This window comes from Oncorhynchus tshawytscha, linkage group LG06 (genome assembly GCF_018296145.1).
Source record: "Oncorhynchus tshawytscha isolate Ot180627B linkage group LG06, Otsh_v2.0, whole genome shotgun sequence".
In the NCBI taxonomy this organism is placed as follows: domain Eukaryota; kingdom Metazoa; phylum Chordata; class Actinopteri; order Salmoniformes; family Salmonidae; genus Oncorhynchus; species Oncorhynchus tshawytscha.
In genome coordinates, this window is record NC_056434.1 from 68953304 (window position 1) to 68972338 (window position 19035).

Below are 19035 nucleotides of genomic sequence, written 5' to 3' on the forward strand. Positions count from 1 at the left end.
GCTTAGTCGCCACATTGTTGCACTGTCCCTTTAAATGGTACCACAGAGCCTGACATTCTGCCCTTTGGGACGTTTATGCATCGTAGCTGATCAGAAAAAGCTTAGAGGCTGATATAGCATAGACAGCACTGTCTTGGGATGGCTGACAGATCAACTGAGCGGTGACCCAGAGAGACAAACCATCCTTTAACACTGACCACATCAGCCAATGAATCCACAACAACAGCAAATAGCTTACCGGTAGCCCTACTGGAGAAGAGTAAGAAACTTCCCAATCATTTTGTTGGAGGTGGTCCTCTGATTTGGCTTTGATAGGAAAGGGTTTCTCTTAGCCTGGGCAGGGCTCTAGAGTGATTTGGCTCTGATAGAAAAGGGTTTCTCTTAGCCTGGGCAGGGCTCTAGAGTGATTTGGCTCTGATAGAAAAGGGTTTCTCTTAGCCTGGGCAGGGCTCTAGAGTGATTTGGCTTTGATAGAAAAGGGTTTCTCTTAGCCTGGGCAGGGCTCTAGAGTGATTTGGCTCTGATAGAAAAGGGTTTCTCTTAGCCTGGGCAGGGCTCTAGAGTGATTTGGCTCTGATAGAAAAGGGTTTCTCTTAGCCTGGGCAGGGCTCTAGAGTGATTTGGCTCTGATAGAAAAGGGTTTCTCTTAGCCTGGGCAGGGCTCTAGAGTGATTTGGCTCTGATAGAAAAGGGTTTCTCTTAGCCTGGGCAGGGCTCTAGAGTGATTTGGCTCTGATAGAAAAGGGTTTCTCTTAGCCTGGGCAGGGCTCTAGAGTGATTTGGCTCTGATAGAAAAGGGTTTCTCTTAGCCCGGGCAGGGCTCTAGAGTGATTTGGCTTTGATAGAAAAGGATTTCTCTTAGCCTGGGCAGGGCTCTAGAGTGATTTGGCTCTGATAGAGCCTGGGCAGGGCTCTAGAGTGATTTGGCTCTGATAGAAAAGGGTTTCTCTTAGCCTGGGCAGGGCTCTAGAGTGATTTGGCTCTGATAGAAAAGGGTTTCTCTTAGCCTGGGCAGGGCTCTAGAGTGATTTGGCTCTGATAGAAAAGGGTTTCTCTTAGCCTGGGCAGGGCTCTAGAGTGATTTGGCTCTGATAGAAAAGGGTTTCTCTTAGCCTGGGCAGGGCTCTAGAGTGATTTGGCTTTGATAGAAAAGGGTTTCTCTTAGCCTGGGCAGGGCTCTAGAGTGATTTGGCTCTGATAGAAAAGGGTTTCTCTTAGCCTGGGCAGGGCTGTAGAGTGATTTGGCTTTGATAGAAAAGGGTTTCTCTTAGCCTGGGCAGGGCTCTAGAGTGATTTGGCTTTGATAGAAAAGGGTTTCTCTTAGCCTGGGCAGGGCTCTAGAGTGATTTGGCTCTGATAGAAAAGGGTTTCTCTTAGCCTGGGCAGGGCTCTAGAGTGATTTGGCTCTGATAGAAAAGGGTTTCTCTTAGCCTGGGCAGGGCTCTAGAGTGATTTGGCTCTGATAGAAAAGGGTTTCTCTTAGCCTGGGCAGGGCTCTAGAGTGATTTGGCTCTGATAGAAAAGGGTTTCTCTTAGCCTGGGCAGGGCTCTAGAGTGATTTGGCTCTGATAGAAAAGGGTTTCTCTTAGCCTGGGCAGGGCTCTAGAGTGATTTGGCTCTGATAGAAAAGGTTTCTCTTAGCCTGGGCAGGGCTCTAGAGTGATTTGGCTCTGATAGAGCCTGGGCAGGGCTCTAGAGTGATTTGGCTCTGATAGAAAAGGGTTTCTCTTAGCCTGGGCAGGGCTCTAGAGTGATTTGGCTCTGATAGAAAAGGGTTTCTCTTAGCCTGGGCAGGGCTCTAGAGTGATTTGGCTTTGATAGAAAAGGGTTTCTCTTAGCCTGGGCAGGGCTCTAGAGTGATTTGGCTCTGATAGAGCCTGGGCAGGGCTCTAGAGTGATTTGGCTCTGATAGAAAAGGGTTTCTCTTAGCCTGGGCAGGGCTCTAGAGTGATTTGGCTCTGATAGAAAAGGGTTTCTCTTAGCCTGGGCAGGGCTCTAGAGTGATTTGGCTCTGATAGAAAAGGGTTTCTCTTAGCCTGGGCAGGGCTCTAGAGTGATTTGGCTCTGATAGAAAAGGGTTTCTCTTAGCCTGGGCAGGGCTCTAGAGTGATTTGGCTCTGATAGAAAAGGGTTTCTCTTAGCCTGGGCAGGGCTCTAGAGTGATTTGGCTCTGATAGAAAAGGGTTTCTCTTAGCCTGGGCAGGGCTCTAGAGTGATTTGGCTTTGATAGAAAAGGGTTTCTCTTAGCCTGGGCAGGGCTCTAGAGTGATTTGGCTTTGATAGAAAAGGGTTTCTCTTAGCCTGGGCAGGGCTCTAGAGTGATTTGGCTCTGATAGAAAAGGGTTTCTCTTAGCCTGGGCAGGGCTCTAGAGTGATTTGGCTCCGATAGAGCATGGGCAGGGCTCTAGAGTGATTTGGCTCTGATAGAAAAGGGTTTCTCTTAGCCTGGGCAGGGCTCTAGAGTGATTTGGCTCTGATAGAAAAGGGTTTCTCTTAGCCTGGGCAGGGCTCTAGAGTGATTTGGCTCTGATAGAAAAGGGTTTCTCTTAGCCTGGGCAGGGCTCTAGAGTGATTTGGCTTTGATAGAAAAGGGTTTCTCTTAGCCTGGGCAGGGCTCTAGAGTGATTTGGCTCTGATAGAGCCTGGGCAGGGCTCTAGAGTGATTTGGCTCTGATAGAAAAGGGTTTCTCTTAGCCTGGGCAAGGCTCTAGAGTGATTTGGCTTTGATAGAAAAGGGTTTCTCTTAGCCTGGGCAGGACTCTAGAGTGATTTGGCTCTGATAGAGCCTGGGCAGGACTCTAGAGTGATTTGGCTCTGATAGAGCCTGGGCAGGGCTCTAGAGTGATTTGGCTCTGATAGAAAAGGGTTTCTCTTAGCCTGGGCAGGGCTCTAGAGTGATTTGGCTCTGATAGAAAAGGGTTTCTCTTAGCCTGGGCAGGGCTCTAGAGTGATTTGGCTCTGATAGAAAAGGGTTTCTCTTAGCCTGGGCAGGGCTCTAGAGTGATTTGGCTTTGATAGAAAAGGGTTTCTCTTAGCTTGGGCAGGGCTCTAGAGTGATTTGGCTCTGATAGAGCCTGGGCAGGGCTCTAGAGTGATTTGGCTCTGATAGAAAAGGGTTTCTCTTAGCCTGGGCAGGGCTCTAGAGTGATTTGGCTCTGATAGAAAAGGGTTTCTCTTAGCCTGGGCAAGGCTCTAGAGTGATTTGGCTCTGATAGAAAAGGGTTTCTCTTAGCCTGGGCAGGGCTCTAGAGTGATTTGGCTTTGATAGAAAAGGATTTCTCTTAGCCTGGGCAGGGCTCTAGAGTGATTTGGCTCTGATAGAGCCTGGGCAGGGCTCTAGAGTGATTTGGCTCTGATAGAAAAGGGTTTCTCTTAGCCTGGGCAGGGCTCTAGAGTGATTTGGCTCTGATAGAAAAGGGTTTCTCTTAGCCTGGGCAGGGCTCTAGAGTGATTTGGCTTTGATAGAAAAGGGTTTCTCTTAGCCTGGGCAGGGCTCTAGAGTGATTTGGCTCTGATAGAAAAGGGTTTCTCTTAGCCTGGGCAGGGCTCTAGAGTGATTTGGCTCTGATAGAAAAGGGTTTCTCTTAGCCTGGGCAGGGCTCTAGAGTGATTTGGCTTTGATAGAAAAGGTTTCTCTTAGCCTGGGCAGGGCTCTAGAGTGATTTGGCTCTGATAGAGCCTGGGCAGGGCTCTAGAGTGATTTGGCTCTGATAGAAAAGGGTTTCTCTTAGCCTGGGCAAGGCTCTAGAGTGATTTGGCTTTGATAGAAAAGGGTTTCTCTTAGCCTGGGCAGGACTCTAGAGTGATTTGGCTCTGATAGAAAAGGTGATTTGGCTCTGATAGAGCCTGGGCAGGGCTCTAGAGTGATTTGGCTCTGATAGAAAAGGGTTTCTCTTAGCCTGGGCAGGGCTCTAGAGTGATTTGGCTCTGATAGAAAAGGGTTTCTCTTAGCCTGGGCAGGGCTCTAGAGTGATTTGGCTTTGATAGAAAAAGGTTTCTCTTAGCCTGGGCAGGGCTCTAGAGTGCGACCATGTTACTTGTATATGCGACCTGGAATGTGAATTTAGGAGCAGCAGTGCGCCTAGAAAAATGAAGGATTCTAGCCTTCTCACCTCAAATATTTAGCATTGTGCTCCTAAATGTCTTTGTGTGTGCCTACATTTTTCAACTTAGGCGAACACGTGCTCATTGTTAAAAACGTCAGTGTAGAGCCCTGCTGGGTGCCTGATTGACATTCCACAATTCTTGCCAAACACCCTGGCTAAGATTCTCTCCCTCCTACAGGTTTCAAGTCTCTCTCAGGTCACTGGAGCTCAGTAGTTTGTCTGACAGACACCACTATACATGCCTCTAGGCTTTTCCCCCACAGTTCTTTGCTTCCCCTGTAAAAGGTTCTGTTAACAGAGTAGAGGGGCAGAGACAGGACTGGAAAGGGAGGTTCAATGTCACTATAGATGAGTTGTATTATTGAAATGTTATGTGGGTGCCCTGGGGGAAGGGTTCACAAGGAGATACGTGTAGATAGAGGGACTGCATATTCCATACAATTGGGATATCTCTGTTTCCTGACATTTCTGGATCCTGTTTTACCCATGGTTTTAATGAGCTTTTGAATTTCCTTGTTTTGAATTTGGTATCAAGTTAAAAAATATATATTTTGACACACTCCGGTTATTGAGCTAGCGTCCTGTAAATGTGTAGCGTATCAAATCCCCAGCATTATCACGGGACAAATACAAATACCCACAACGGACCCCTAGGAACATTCAATCGTGACATTGTGAATATATTCTAAAATACCATTATCTGTGTATGTTTTGTTGTGCATTGTCATACATGTCTGTGTTTGACAAGAAAGTAGGATTGGGTATAACAGGAGCCTAGTGAGAGAGGGTCACAGGCACAAACCAGTTGTTCGGTTTAAAAACCATCAAAACCATCGTCAACATCACACTTTTTTTCAAAATGGAGGTGAAGAGGAGAGGGTGGAAGGAACGGAGGGAAAAAGAAAAGGGAGAGTCAATAAAGAGGGGATGAGACAAACAGATGGCAAAAAGCAAGAACTGAACAGAAACTTAGGGACTAATCCAACGGAACAGGGGGAGTAAAGCAACAATGAGAGAAACCAAGTATAGATGAGATACCATTGGTGCTGAAGATGATATGCTGCTGTCTTTGGTGCTGCTGGTACTGCTCACTACACTGTTTTTACTGTTGTTTGTCTGCGGCTGGGGCAAAAAAAACAACAACACAAAATGACTTCTACAGAGTATACTGTATGTATATATGTAGGCAGACCCATGGGACTGTTCAGCCCCAGTCTACGAGGCTGAGGTGCAGGTCGGTGAGTGTGTGTCATGGAAGAGATATTTTCTTCAGGCTACAGTAAACAATGTTGTCTGCAGAGACTTACGCCTGCAGTGCGCCTGCCAATGTGTCCGGATGGTGTTTTTCCAGGGACAATTGTTGTCTGTACAGTGTGCACTACGCACTTGCTTTAATTCAGCAGCAGTGTTTTCCCTTTGATACATAAAATGACTGCCTCTTTTGAAAGTCAAAAGGAATTTGTAGGTGCAGAAAGACGCGCTCTGAAGACATTGACACTTCTGTGCGAGCAAATTAACATTCTTGACACGCTAAATTAATTTAGCGATTTTCTTTAATTTCGGAAATACCTGTGTGGAGGTCTCCAATTGGGTGTTTAAAGTAGTTTTGAGTCTGTGTCTACCTCTTGAGTGTGATTTCTCTTGTTGCATTACAGTCTACAATCTTTGCCGATATTGCACACGGTAGTAACATTTCTAAATACACAGGAATATCGAACACATTGTAAAAATCTCTTAACGACTTTGAGAGTAGAAGCAGACAGGACCCAGCACTTCAATCTCAACATTGATTGGTACCTGCTAGGGTAAAGAAACCACTGTCCCCGGGGACAGCATGGAACACAGTCTGCACCACCTTGTGGAATCAGATCAGAACAAGCACTTAACATCTATGGACCACAAAGAGTCAACCCAGACAGCCAATATCAGATGGCTACAGAATCTGGTTAAGGAATGAAGTGACTAGCGGTGCCTAGTTGTCTGAGTCTGCGCATGCAGTGAAAGGCCTTGATGAGAAGGTTGTTGTTTCTCCCAAAAGGTTTAGGCATGTATGTATCTGGAGGATTTCCTGAGTAAGACAATGAAAAGTAAGTTGCATGGAGAAGAAAGCCTCTCGCCAACAACCCCACAGCCTGACTGTTGTGTCAATAAAGAGCACTAGGCCCTAGAATATCTTCAAGGCAAATAAGAATGCAACTAAAATCGCAACTGTCCCTTTAACAGAGAGTCTTTACAGATGAATTCATGAGAGGTGTTGAAAAGTAGGATCTGTCAATAAAAGGTTAAGAGCAATATGCTGTTGAGGTTTCAGCTGGTACCGGAGTACTTTACTGGTGATAAAATGTCCCAGATAGAGTAGCCTTTTGACACCGTCTCTGACGTGCTCACACCGATACTGAACAAGGCCCAGCTCAATTCTCACCTTCCCCAGAAACTGAACCTACAGTACATGCGTCAGACATTAGTCCGGTGCTACCACTCCTCTCCTTCTCTTATAACAGAAACTACCGGCTAAATAATCACAACTACCCATGAAAGGGGATGAGATGGTTGTGATGGTGGGCACATTTGATTGTAGTATTATTGTTCTAAGCAATATGGACATTCTTATGGTTTTAATGGACCCACAATAGGTTCGAAGAGAGCATGTTAAACACTCATTCAAGCAAAGCTTCCGTGTCTAGTTGAGCCGTTCCATCTCTGGGGTAGAGAACCTGACTCTGATAAGACTATAATACTGTGTAGCCTACTGTATATTTCTAACATCGGAATCTTTACATCAAAGAGAACACGAGCTGTCGTCGTTAAGACGGTGTCATCTCTTAAAGCTAGAATCCTTAATTGCTACATCCATTTTTTAAACTTAGAAATTAATTATATTTACCCATTGATTCTTGAAGAATATAACTATATATAACTAATATAACTATAATATATGCATCATATATGATGCATAACTTTATGCATCATGAGCTTAATTTAACTGTCGTACCTCAACAGAACCCAAAATATAAGCTATTTTACTCCAATGTTTGTAAACAATGTCAATGTAAACAAACACCGTATAGCCTAATTGTTATTGTTTTAATTAAGAATTCTACCTTTAAATTATAAATAGTAGTATTTACGCTACACTACACTATATCAATGTTATAAATATAATTTAGACTAGCTTTAAATACAATTTCTTGATTCATTTTCCTGGTAGACTCACAGATTCCCATTTCAATTCAATATAATATACCTTTTACAATTGGACTGAAAAACAACAGCTACTCTACATAGCAGATCTTTTAATGGAGTGTGTATGGTGTTGTGGGGAGTGTGCAGTGGTGGTAAGCATGGGGCTTGAGATAGTGCTGGGGTGGGTGAGGTGGTGCAGGATGGCCAGAGAAGAGGGGTCCAGGCTGTGGGATGAATCCTTACAGTGGGCCCCAATGAGGCTCTATGGCTACACAGGCAGCCCAATTCTGCTATTTTTTCCACTCACTGGTATTCTGACCAATCACATCAGATCTTTTCACATAAGATATTTTTCAGTGCTGATCTGATTGGTCAAAAGACCAATTAGTAAAACATGATCAAAATTCGGCTGCCTGTGTAAATGTAAGACATGTGAGGTACACTACAAAAGTATGTGGACACCTGCTCGTCGAACATCTCATTTCAAAATCATGGGCATTAATATGGAGTTGGTCCCCCCCCCTTTGTTGCAATAACAGCCTCCACTCTTCTGGAAAGGCTTTCCACTAGATGTTGGAGCATTGCTGCGGGGACTTGCTTCCATTCAGCCACAAGAGCATTAGTGAGGTCGGGCACTGATGTTGGGCAATTAGGACTGGCTCGCAGTCAGCGTTCCAATTCATTCCTAAGGTCTTCGATGGGGTTGAGGTCAGGGCTCTGTGCAGGCCAGTCAAGTTCTTGCACACCGATCTCAACAAACCATTTCTGTATGGACCTCGCTTTGTGCACGGGATCATTGTCATGCTGAAACAGGAAAGGGCCTTCCCCAAACTGTTGCCACAAAATTGGAAGCACAGAATCGTCTAGAATGTCATTATATGCTGTAGCGTTAAGATTTCCCTTCATTGGAACTAAGGGGCCTAGCCCTAACCATGAAAAACAGCCCCAGGCCATTATTCCTCCTCCACCAAACTTTACAGTTGGCACTATGCACTGGGGCAGGTAATGTTCTCTTGGCATCCGACAAACCCAGATTCGTCCGTCAGACGGCCAGATGGTGAAGCATGATTCCTCACTGCTCCAGAGTCTAACAGCGGCGGGCTTTACACCACCCCAGCCGACGCTTGGCATTGTACATTGTTGATCTTAGGCTTGTGTATGGCTGCTCGGCCATGGAAACCTATTTCATGAAGCTTCTGATGAACAGTTATTGTGCTGACATTGCTTCCCGATGCAGTTTTGAACTTGGTAGTGAGTTTTGCAACTGAGGACAGACGATTTTTACGCGCTTAAGCACTTGGTGCTCCCGTTCCGTGAGCGTGTGTGGCCTACCACTTCACGGGTGAGACGTCGTTGCTCCTAGATGTTTCCACTTCACAACAACAGCACTTACTGTTGACCGGGGCAGCTATAGCAGGGCTGAAATTTGATGAACTGACTTGTTGGAAAGTCACTGAGCTCTTCAGTGAGGACATTCTACTGCCAATGTCTGTCTATGTAGATTACAAGGCTGTGTTATCTATTTTATACACCTGTCAGCAACGGGTGTGGCTGAATCCACTCATTTGAAGGGGTGTCCACATACTTCTGTATATTTAGTGTAGGTACTGTAGGTGACTGCACATGCAAGCACTCCACATCTCTTATGCCCCATCCTTACTCAATTCCGGCCTCAAGGTCTGCAGTACTGGTGGTTTCTATCATTTCCCTCTAATCACGGAGTAATTCAGACCTGGGACACCAGGTGATTGGAATCTCTGGTCAATCAGTAACACTGGTCAATCAACTGCCAGGGAGTAAATAGAGCCAGCAGTAATGCGGATTTGACTACCCCTATCCTGTTGGTCACTACAGAGAGGCTGGGATTGGATGACCATTTCAGAGTGTTCTTTACCCTGTGACATTCTCTGTCCTGTGACATTCCCCAAAAGATGTATCGGTCACTACTGGGTTGTTGCTGCTAAATATGATTTTGTAGGCAACCAAGACAGAAAAAATAAAAGTGGGAAAAAAAGAGAAAGTTTCTCTTAAAGGGGAAAAAAACATGAGGGTTCAATAAATCCTCCAAAACTTGAAAAATAAAGAAACAGAAAATATAGATATTTACAATGGCACAAATGCACCCTATTCCTGTTGCTAGGCCAAGTCTGCTGCCATGGGATACACTACCATTGCCATGGTAATCAGTGTGTCTCTGGGAAAGTGGAATGGGGGGGTCACTTGTGTGTCTCTCTCCTATACAGACAAATGTTCTCTCTCCTACACAGACAAATGATCTCTCTCCTATACAGACAAATGTTCTCTCTCCAATACAGACAAATGTTCCATAGGCTTTTTCCTGCATAAAAAAAAATAATAATAAAAAAATCACTGACCTCTATCTATGCTATTTACTTTCTGCTACAGTTCTTTTTTCCCGGCTCTTTGGAGGGTTGTGAGGGAGAGACCTTGGCTATGGTTTTGGGGTTTGAGTTTCTGGCTTGATACTGACCTACAGCTTCTTTCTGGGCAACCCTGGAGCTGTGAGCCAATGTGAGGGATGAAGGGCCTACTCTGGGAGGGGAGACAGTAGGCTAGTGAATCCATAGACAGGTAGGCTTGGCCTGGCTGCTGGGGAGAGCATTGAGGGGAAATGCAGATGCAGGAACGGGCTGGTGTGTGTTTTTTTGCGTGTGCGCATTTGTTTGCGTGTCTGTTTGCGCATGTATGCGTGTGTTAGCCCATGTACTGTAGATACTGGTTCTGTGGAAGGGAAATGGTTATGGTGGTGGGAATGCTGGAGATGTTGGATGGAGTTGAGAGAGCCAATGGAATTCCAACAAGACAAACTGCCACAGACCCTCGAGCATCTCAACCGAGAGAGAAAGAGAGAGAGGGAACAAAAGAGAGAAGGAGATAGAGAAAGACAAAGCAGATCTCACCATCAAACAAACACTGGAGCTGGACTTCCTTTTCTGAACAGATTGCAACAGAGAGGGGAAAAACAGGGCATCATAGGGAAAAATGAACCAATAAAAATAGAGGGGAAAAAAATGAAGCTGCCAGTTAGATCCCACAGAGAAAAACACATCCACAGGAGCTTGAAGAAGGACAAACGGGAAACATAGAGGGAGTTGCTTTCCACCAATAAAATAAAATGACATAGCTGTAAAGCAATATGGATCCGTTAAGTCATATTCAACAAATTCATGATCATGACCAATGATATCATGCCACAGATTACAAACACCTGCGTGTGTCCAATGGAAACCTATATATACTTGTGACCTGCAGTGTTTGACATGACACCCTGATGAAGACGGCTTAGCTCTCGAAACGTTGGTAAATAAATGATTGCGTCGGAGCTACTAGAATGTGCAGCTTTTCTTTTTAACGTTAAGGCGGGTTGTGTTGCTTTAGACCTGGTTATTGTTTGGCCTTTGTCGATCATGGCACTTCACTGCATGCACTGACTCCGTGTTGAAAACCAATGATCTTTCAGCATGCGGATCACTCGGATCACTTAGGATCAGAGGAGAGGTTTTGCTGGTGAAAAAAAATTGTCCTACTTGTCTTTCTGTGCTAGCTGTCTGCACACACAAAGATACACACTCACACACATCCAAACTGAAAATCATAACTTTACTTATCAATTACTATGGGTGTAGATTATATACCATTTACACAATCTGGACAGCTGATATGGACAGTGAAGTAATATTTATCTATAATAACCTTTATCTATAATAACCTATAATACCGTTCCCCCCCAGCAAGCGATATTTCAACTGCCTGTCATTTTATAAACATTACAGACACTGAGTTGTGAGACGTCTTAAGAAGTAAGACGTCTTGGGGAAGGGGAGACCAAAACGTCTCTCCATTCCCACGGCATACACTGGAAATCTGTCTCCTAATGCCAACGCACTTCTCAGGAAAATAGAGATATAGCAAGAGCAGAAGAGAGAGAGCTCAAAAGACAGAAGAAGAGAAAAAGAGACGAGGCACAGAGCTTCCATACAGCTCAAAACCCTTACCTTCACTCCACCATCCGACTTCTTGTTGAGTAAACTTTTGCATGCTGAAACAGAAGAGGGAGAGGGACAGACATTAGGACGTGACAACTAATCTAGAACAAACCACGCCCATCGTCAATCAACCAGGAGCCATAGTACTGTCGGAGGAAAATAGAGGACAGTGATGTCACAAGCCTCTGTGGTCACTGAGGTGAAGACCTGCTCAGTAGAAGACCTGCTCAGTAGTCATCTGACGCTTGGACATTGAAGACTGTAGGGAGCAGGGTACCTGTATGTACAGTGAGAGCAGGGTGGTACAACAGTACCGTTTCCTTTTCAGCATGCCTCACAGACATATGATCACATATCACATACATGCTCTCGACGCCACACACACTGTACATACATTGCAGTACATTGCAAACGCTCACGTAGAAATAGAAAAACGACAGAGAGTGAGACATATAAACACGCAGAGAGACACAGAGACGGAGAAAAATAGACACACAAACACATATATGTGATAACCTTCAATCAGGTCTCACAGATCCTCAAAGTCCCTTACCTTCCATTGAAAAATGTAGGAAGGAGGGCAAGGGGAAAAAAGGGCAAGATGTTTGTTTTTTAAAGGTCAGTAAGCTTCATATATCGTGACAACAGGCACAAATTGGACTCGGGCTCGTTCGCAGGTGGTTCATGCGATGGTGGTTGGTGGGTCATATCAAAAGCTTGGCATGCATTATCCACAGCAAACTACAGCTCCCAGGGTGCAGCTCAGCTCCTAGAGTGCAGCCCAGCTAAAGGGTGCATCGTAGGGGAAAAAAGGGAGACACCCTGCCTGCCAGGCATCTAAAGCCTAGACTGTACTGCGGTTGTAAGCCGTAACCAATATATACCAATATATCTTCGTTCAACTGCTGCAATTAAAACAATTGAATTTAATCTATCATCCAGGTGGGAGAAACAAGACAACAAACAGCAACAGAAAGGGCCAAGGGGTCGTGTCCAAGTGTTACTCAAAGCTTCTGTGGGCGTGACCCATCACCAACCAACTCAAGCTGCCAGTGACATAGTGCTGTTCTTTCACCATAGGAAGGTTCACGACGGGAAGAAATCAAACGGAGCAAGCAACACCGAAAGAGATAAAACGAGAAAGAAATCAGAACCACCCAGGTGCATCTGGTAACCCATGCAGGCTTGCAGAGGCACAGATACATGCTGGTTGGAGGTGCCAGTCCATGCAGGCGAATGCAATGAGGCTGTGGGGTATTGGCATCAACTGGGAATTGATTAAGATCTGCAATTGGACTGATTTGCGGAGGGAAAGTAGGGTGTGGGTGTTTGATTGTTATTTTGTTTTTAGAGCTAAGACTGCCCAAACGTTCGTTGACAAAGATTTATTTCGAGGAAAGAAAGAGAGACATGCACACACTAGGTAGGTAGACTGGCACACATATTGTGCATGCACACACACACACACAGTCCTATTGTATCAGCGCTGTGACTTAGTGTGCATTAATAACCTAAGCTAAATCAGGTTAATGTTAAAGGTGTGAAATATGTCTGAATATAGACAAAATAAGGCCATTGTCACCTGACAAATGTAATTATTATGGAAAGGAGAATTCTGTCTGCTATCACACAGCCTCAGACAGCTCTAAATATAGCAGACTAACCAACATCATCATTAAGTTTGTAGACGACACGACAGTGGTAGGCCTGATCGACGACGACAATGAGACAGAGACCTGGCAGTGTGGTGCCAGGACAACAACCTCTCTCCTAATGTCAGCATGACAAAGGAGCTGATCATGGACTACAGGGAAAGGACGGCTGAGCACGCCCCCATTCACATCGACGGGGCCGAAATGGAGTAAATCACTGGGGCCGAGCTTCCTGCCATCCAGGACCTCTATACCAGGCGGTGTAATTGTCAAAGACTCCAGCCACCCAAGTCATAAACTGTTCTCTCTGCTACCAGACGGCAAGCATTACTGATGCACCAAGTCTGGAACCAAGATGAGCCTGAATAGCTTCTACCCTCAGGCAATAAGACTGCTAAATAGCTAGTTAAACAGTTAACTAAATAGCTACCCGGACTATCTGCATAGAACCTTTTTGACTCATCACATACGCTGCTGTTACTGTTTATTATCTGTCCCTTTATTCCTAGTTATATTTACATATCTACCTCAATTACCTCGTACCCCTGTACATCCACTCTGTACTGGTACCCAGTGTATATGGCCAAGTTATCGTTACTCGTTGTGTATCTATTATTACGTGTTTTACTTTTCTATTATTTCTCTATTTTCTTTCTCTGCATTGTTGGGAAGGACCCGTAAGTAAGCATTTCACTGTTAGTCCATACCTGTTGTTTACGAAGCATGTGACAAATACAATTTGATTTGATTTGACTCCCTACCTACGTGAGAGAGGGCGCGTGTGACAATGAGAACTATGTCTGTCATCTTCAATTCTCATTTCTTTAGAACATCACACAATGTTAATGCATTGTCAAGGGCTAAAATAGAACTCCTTTCTATTTCTGACGCAGTCCTGCCTCTCCCATCTCCTCATTGGTTTATAGAAGCAGGTACCCACGTGCAATCTCCTCATTGATTATACCCACGTGGGTGATTGAAAGATGAACTGTGTTGCTGGTTGTCATGGTAATACTGTGAAAGTTTAGATGCCAATCACCATATAAGTTCAAAGATGAAAAAGGAGAGATGACTAGAAACGATTCGGTTGACTGTTTTATGTGTGGATTATTTGTCGGAGTAGAGGACCTTGTACATTTCAGGTAAAATAACAACCTAATGTTTATATCCCAGGACCAATTAGCTGGCAACAGCAAGCTAGCTAAATAGGACAAATTTGCTAGCAAGTGCAAGCTAACTAGATAAATTGCCATAAATGTTTAATGCTTTTCGACCAGTCCCCAAATTAATGTAATTGGTTCAGAGTTTGTTTTGATATTTTAACCTGTGTGTCGTGATCGCGTTTGGTGTGAGGGGACAAAATAAATGTATGCACGATGGCGCACGCGCGCAGCCAGTTTGGGTTCCGTGTAAGCCTTAGGGAGGGCCAGCCTTGGTCCAGAGTCCTGGATCACTCAGAGGGTTCTGTCCCTTCCTGGCCGGTTCCCCTCTTTCCACTGGGATTCTCTGCCTCTAACCCTATTACAGGGGCTGAGTCACTGGCTTACTGGTGCTCTTTCATGCCATCCCTAGGAGGGGTGCGTCACTTGAGTGGGTTGAGTCACTGATGTGATCTTCCTGTCTGGGTTGGCGCCCCCCTTGGGTTGTGCCGTGGCGGAGATCTTTGTGGGCTATACTCGGCCTTGTCTCAGGATGGTAAGTCGGTGGTTGAAGATATCCCTCTAGTGGAGTAGGGGCTGTGCTTTGGCAAAGTGGCTGGGGTTATATCCTTCCTGTTTGGCCCTGTCCGGGGGTATCATCGGATGGGGCCACAGTGTCTCCTGACCCCTCCTGTCTCAGCCTCCAGTATTTATGCTGCAGTAGTTTATGTGTCGTAGGGGCTAGGGTCTTTTTGTTATATCTGGAGTACTTCTCCTGTCTTATCTGGTGTCCTGTGTGAATTTAAGTATGCTCTCTCTAATTCGTTCTTTCTTTCTCTCTCTCTCTCTCTCTCTCTCTTTCTCTCTCTCTCTCTCGGAGGACCTGAGCCATGGGACCATGCCTCAGGACTACCTGGCATGATGACTCCTTGCTGTCCTCAGTCCACCTGGCCGTGCTGCAGCTCCAGTTTCAACTGTTCTGCCTGCGGCTATGGCATCCTGACCTGTTCACCGGATGTGCTACCTGTCCCAGACCTATTATTTGACCATGCTGGTCATTTATGAACATTTGAACATCTTGGCCATGTTCTGTTATAATCTCCACCCTGCACAGCCAGAAGAGGACTGGCCACCCCTCATAGCCTGGTTCCTCTCTAGGTTTCTTCCTAGGTTTTGGCCTTTCTCTGCAGTTTTTCCTAGCCAATGTGCTTCAACACCTGTATTGCTTGCTGTTTGGGGTTTTAGGCTGGGTTGGGTGTGTGTGTATGTGTCTGTGGGATGTCTTGTTAGGAGGATGGCCACTCTAGAGCTGTAGAGTATGTGCCAGTGCGCAGGTAAGTGAGGGGTGTGGGGGGAACCAAGGGTCAGTGGCGGGCACTCCAGGCTACATGCTAACAAACCAGGGGGCAGTGTTGGCACAGTGCCAGGCTACTGCGGCTCCCCTGCCCTCACTAACATACCTTCTGAAGCAAGAGCAGCTGTGCTGGTGGTGGCCGCAGGGCTGGTGTGCTGTCGGCCCACTATTGGACAGAGAGGCATTCAGTTGGGAGGGACCAACCAGGCAAGAGGCGTGGCCTCTCTAGAGCACAGTGTCACTTACTTCTTTAAGCGCCCCCCCCCCCCGTTCACACCACTCACCCACCTTTTTCATCTCATAGATGATGTGAGGAGGGCGGGCAGATACATCCATGGTCTACAAGCTGTATATCCTACCGATACTTACCCCAGTGTGCACAATCGATGTTAACAAAAAAAACTTCAATGGCCTATCATTGATCACAAACGACTATAACAAAAGATTGCCACAAAAAAACACTGAGATCAACAAGTGACAGTTATGCAGTGTTATGAAGCAACATTGTACACACAACACCACTTTCTTACGAGCAGAGAGCTCTATGTCAAATGTCTGTCCTCCACGATAGTGCTTTATAGAGTGGCCTTCGGACGAGGCTGAGATAAGCTCTTTACGTACTGCTGGGATTTGAAATTATAGTCTGAAATGTCTCAATGAGCCAGGAAACGTGGGCCATAGAACTTAGTATCCCAGTATTCCTTGGCACGCAGGTGGGTTGTGGATGTATACAAGGACAAACATCTGCACTCTACAATGCTCCTTATTATAAATGTCACTATCTTATTTATAAAGTCGATATAACAACAAAAAGCTCAATGAATCTACTTAGGGAAGTGGTTGAGAGAGCGTTCAAGGCAGTTTCCTCTCCAAGGGAAATTCAATCCGAGGTAAGGACACTAAACCTCTGAACACACAGAATGTATTATTGCCTATCTTTGGATTACTTTGACGGACTAGAACGCAGAAGAACACTAATGCCATTCTAAATGTGAAGACCCAGATGCCCCCCTCACCTGAGAAGTTTCTGGTCACCAGCATGGTGGTGAGGATGGCTCCCTGGAGAAGACAGGATACAGAGGTAGAACAGGGGATAATATACAATCTCTCAAACACAACCGATTGGATATATGTGTGTGCACCTAAGTGAGTGTCCGTGTCTGTACACACTCACCTTGAGTTTTCTCCTGGCGTTGAACTTGCGCAGGCACTCCACAGTCTCTTGGCGGTGCATCATGGAAGCCACTGTGGAACGTTGCTGGTCAGGGGGAAGAGGAGCAGAGAAGAGGTGGAAAGCAGAGAAGTAACAACAAATCAATGATTACGCCATCACAGCACCAGTTATGGAGGTAAAGTGGGGCCAACTTTACCATAAATGTAATAGCGTGTGAGTGATAGCCTGGTGATGGGGTGACTTACGCAGATCCATGGGTGCTTGAGAGCCTGGTCAGCAGTGATCCTCTTGGCAGGGTTGATGGTCAACATCTGGTTGATCAGGTTCTTGGCTTCGGGGGTCACTGTGTCCCACTCTGGGGAGGGGAACTGGGAGGGAGGGAGCGAGGGGAGGGGGGGTGAGAGAGAGAGAAAGAGGAGGATAAATCATTAGAGATGCACATTAAGTAAATACGGTACAATGACAAATACACAGATAAACATACGGTGAGCTCCAAAAGTATTGGGACAGTGACATGCTTTGTTGTTTTGGCTCTGTACTGTACAGTACTCTGTACTGTATTAATGTAGTCCAAAGTGAAGTATGTGGTTGCTACCATGATTACAGATAATCCTGAATGAATCGTGAATAATGATGAGTAAGAAAGTTACAGAGGCATAAATATCATACTCCAAAAACATGCTAACCTCCCCTGTTATTGTAATGGTGAGAGGTTAGCATGTCTTGGGGGTATGATATAAAATGCTAACCTCCCCTGTTATAGTAATGGTGAGAGGTTAGCATGTCTTGGGGGTATGATATAAAATGCTAACCTCCCCTGTTATAGTAATGGTGAGAGGTTAGCATGTCTTGGGGGTATGATATAAAATGCTAACCTCCCCTGTTATAGTAATGGTGAGAGGTTAGCATGTCTTGGGGGTATGATATAAAATGCTAACCTCCCCTGTTATAGTAATGGTGAGAGGTTAGCATGTCTTGGGGTATGATATAAAATGCTAACCTCCCTGTTATAGTAATGGTGAGAGGTTAGCATGTCTTGGGGGTATGATATAAAATGCTAACCTCCCCTGTTATAGTAATGGTGAGAGGTTAGCATGTCTTGGGGGTATGATATAAAATGCTAACTTCCCCTGTTATAGTAATGGTGAGAGGTTAGCATGTCTGGGGGGTATGATATAAAATGCTAACCTCCCCTGTTATTGTAATGGTGAGAGGTTAGCATGTCTTGTGTCTTGGGGGTATGATATTTGAGCATTTGTAACTTTCTCATCATTATTCATGATTCATTCAGGACTACCTGTAATCATCATAGCATCCACATTACAGTGCCTTCGGCGAGTATTCAGACCCCTTGACTTTTTCCATATTCTGTTACATTACAGCCTTATTCTAAAATTGATGAAATAAATACAAATCCTCATCAATCTACACAATACCCTATAATGACAAAAAGAGAAAAGGTTTTTAGAATGTTTGCAAATGTATTAAAAATAAAAACTGAAATACCTTATTTACATAAGTATTCAGGCCCTTTGCTATGAGCCGAAATTGAGCTCAGGTGCATCCTGTTTCCATTGATCATTCTTGAGATGTTTCTACAACTTGATAGTCCACCTGTGGTAAATTCAATTGATTGGACATGATTTGCTAAGACATACACCTGTCTATATAATGCCCCACAGTTGACAGTGCATGTCCGAGCAAAAACCAAGCCATGAGGCAAAGGAATTGTCCGTAGAGCTCCGAGGCAAAGGAATTGTCCGTAGAGCTCCGAGACAGGATTGTGTCAAGGCACAGATCTGGGAAAGAGTACCAAAAAATATCTGCAGCATTGAAGGTCCCCAAGAACATAGTGGCCTCCATGAATCTTAAATGGAAGAAGATTGAAACCACCAAGACTCTTCCTAGAGCTGGCCGCCCGGCCAAACTGAGCAATCGGGAGAGAAGTGTGGCGCACAATTGGCCCAGCGTCGTCCGGGTTAGGGGAGGGTTTGGCCCGGGGTAGGCCATCATTGTAAAATAAGAATTTGGTCTTAACTCACTTGCCTAGTTGAATAAAGTTTTTTTTTTAAATATATGTAAAAGGCCTTGGTCAGGGAGGTGACCAAGAACCCCATGGTCACTCTGACAGAGCTCTAGAGTTCCGCTGTGGAGATGGGAGAACCTTCCAGAAGGACAACCATCTCTGCTGCACTCTACCATCAGGCCTTTATGGTAGAGTGGCCAGACGGAAACCATTCCTCAGTAAAAGGCACATGACAGCCCACTTGGAGTTTACCAAAAGGCACCTAAAGGACTCTCAGATCATGAGAAACAAGATTCTCTGGTCTGATGAAACCAGGATTGATCTCTTTGGCCTGAATGCCAAGCATCACGTCTGGAGGAAACCGGCACCATCCCTATGGTGAAGCATGGTGGTC

General features: G+C 45.2%; 1 protein-coding gene across 25 annotated transcripts in view; it reads right to left on the reverse strand.

Moving 5' to 3' along the window:
- camk2g2 (calcium/calmodulin-dependent protein kinase (CaM kinase) II gamma 2) overlaps nucleotides 1–19035 on the reverse strand; it is a 106215-nt gene that overhangs the window by 14930 nt on the left and 72250 nt on the right. For 9 of the 25 annotated variants that reach the window (XM_024424826.2, XM_024424824.2, XM_024424823.2 and 6 more), the window contains exons 10-15: nucleotides 16861–16983; nucleotides 16616–16699; nucleotides 16458–16500; nucleotides 15548–15607; nucleotides 11306–11349; nucleotides 5145–5228 (exon numbers count right to left, since the gene is read on the reverse strand). In XM_024424826.2, coding sequence (XP_024280594.1) covers nucleotides 5145–5228; nucleotides 11306–11349; nucleotides 15548–15607; nucleotides 16458–16500; nucleotides 16616–16699; nucleotides 16861–16983 — 438 coding nt within the window. Of the gene's footprint in view, nucleotides 1–5144; nucleotides 5229–10210; nucleotides 10244–11305; nucleotides 11350–15547; nucleotides 15608–16457; nucleotides 16501–16615; nucleotides 16700–16860; nucleotides 16984–19035 lie in introns of all 25 variants that reach the window. The other 16 variants (XM_024424830.2, XM_024424828.2, XM_024424844.2 and 13 more) reach the window with 5 other exon arrangements.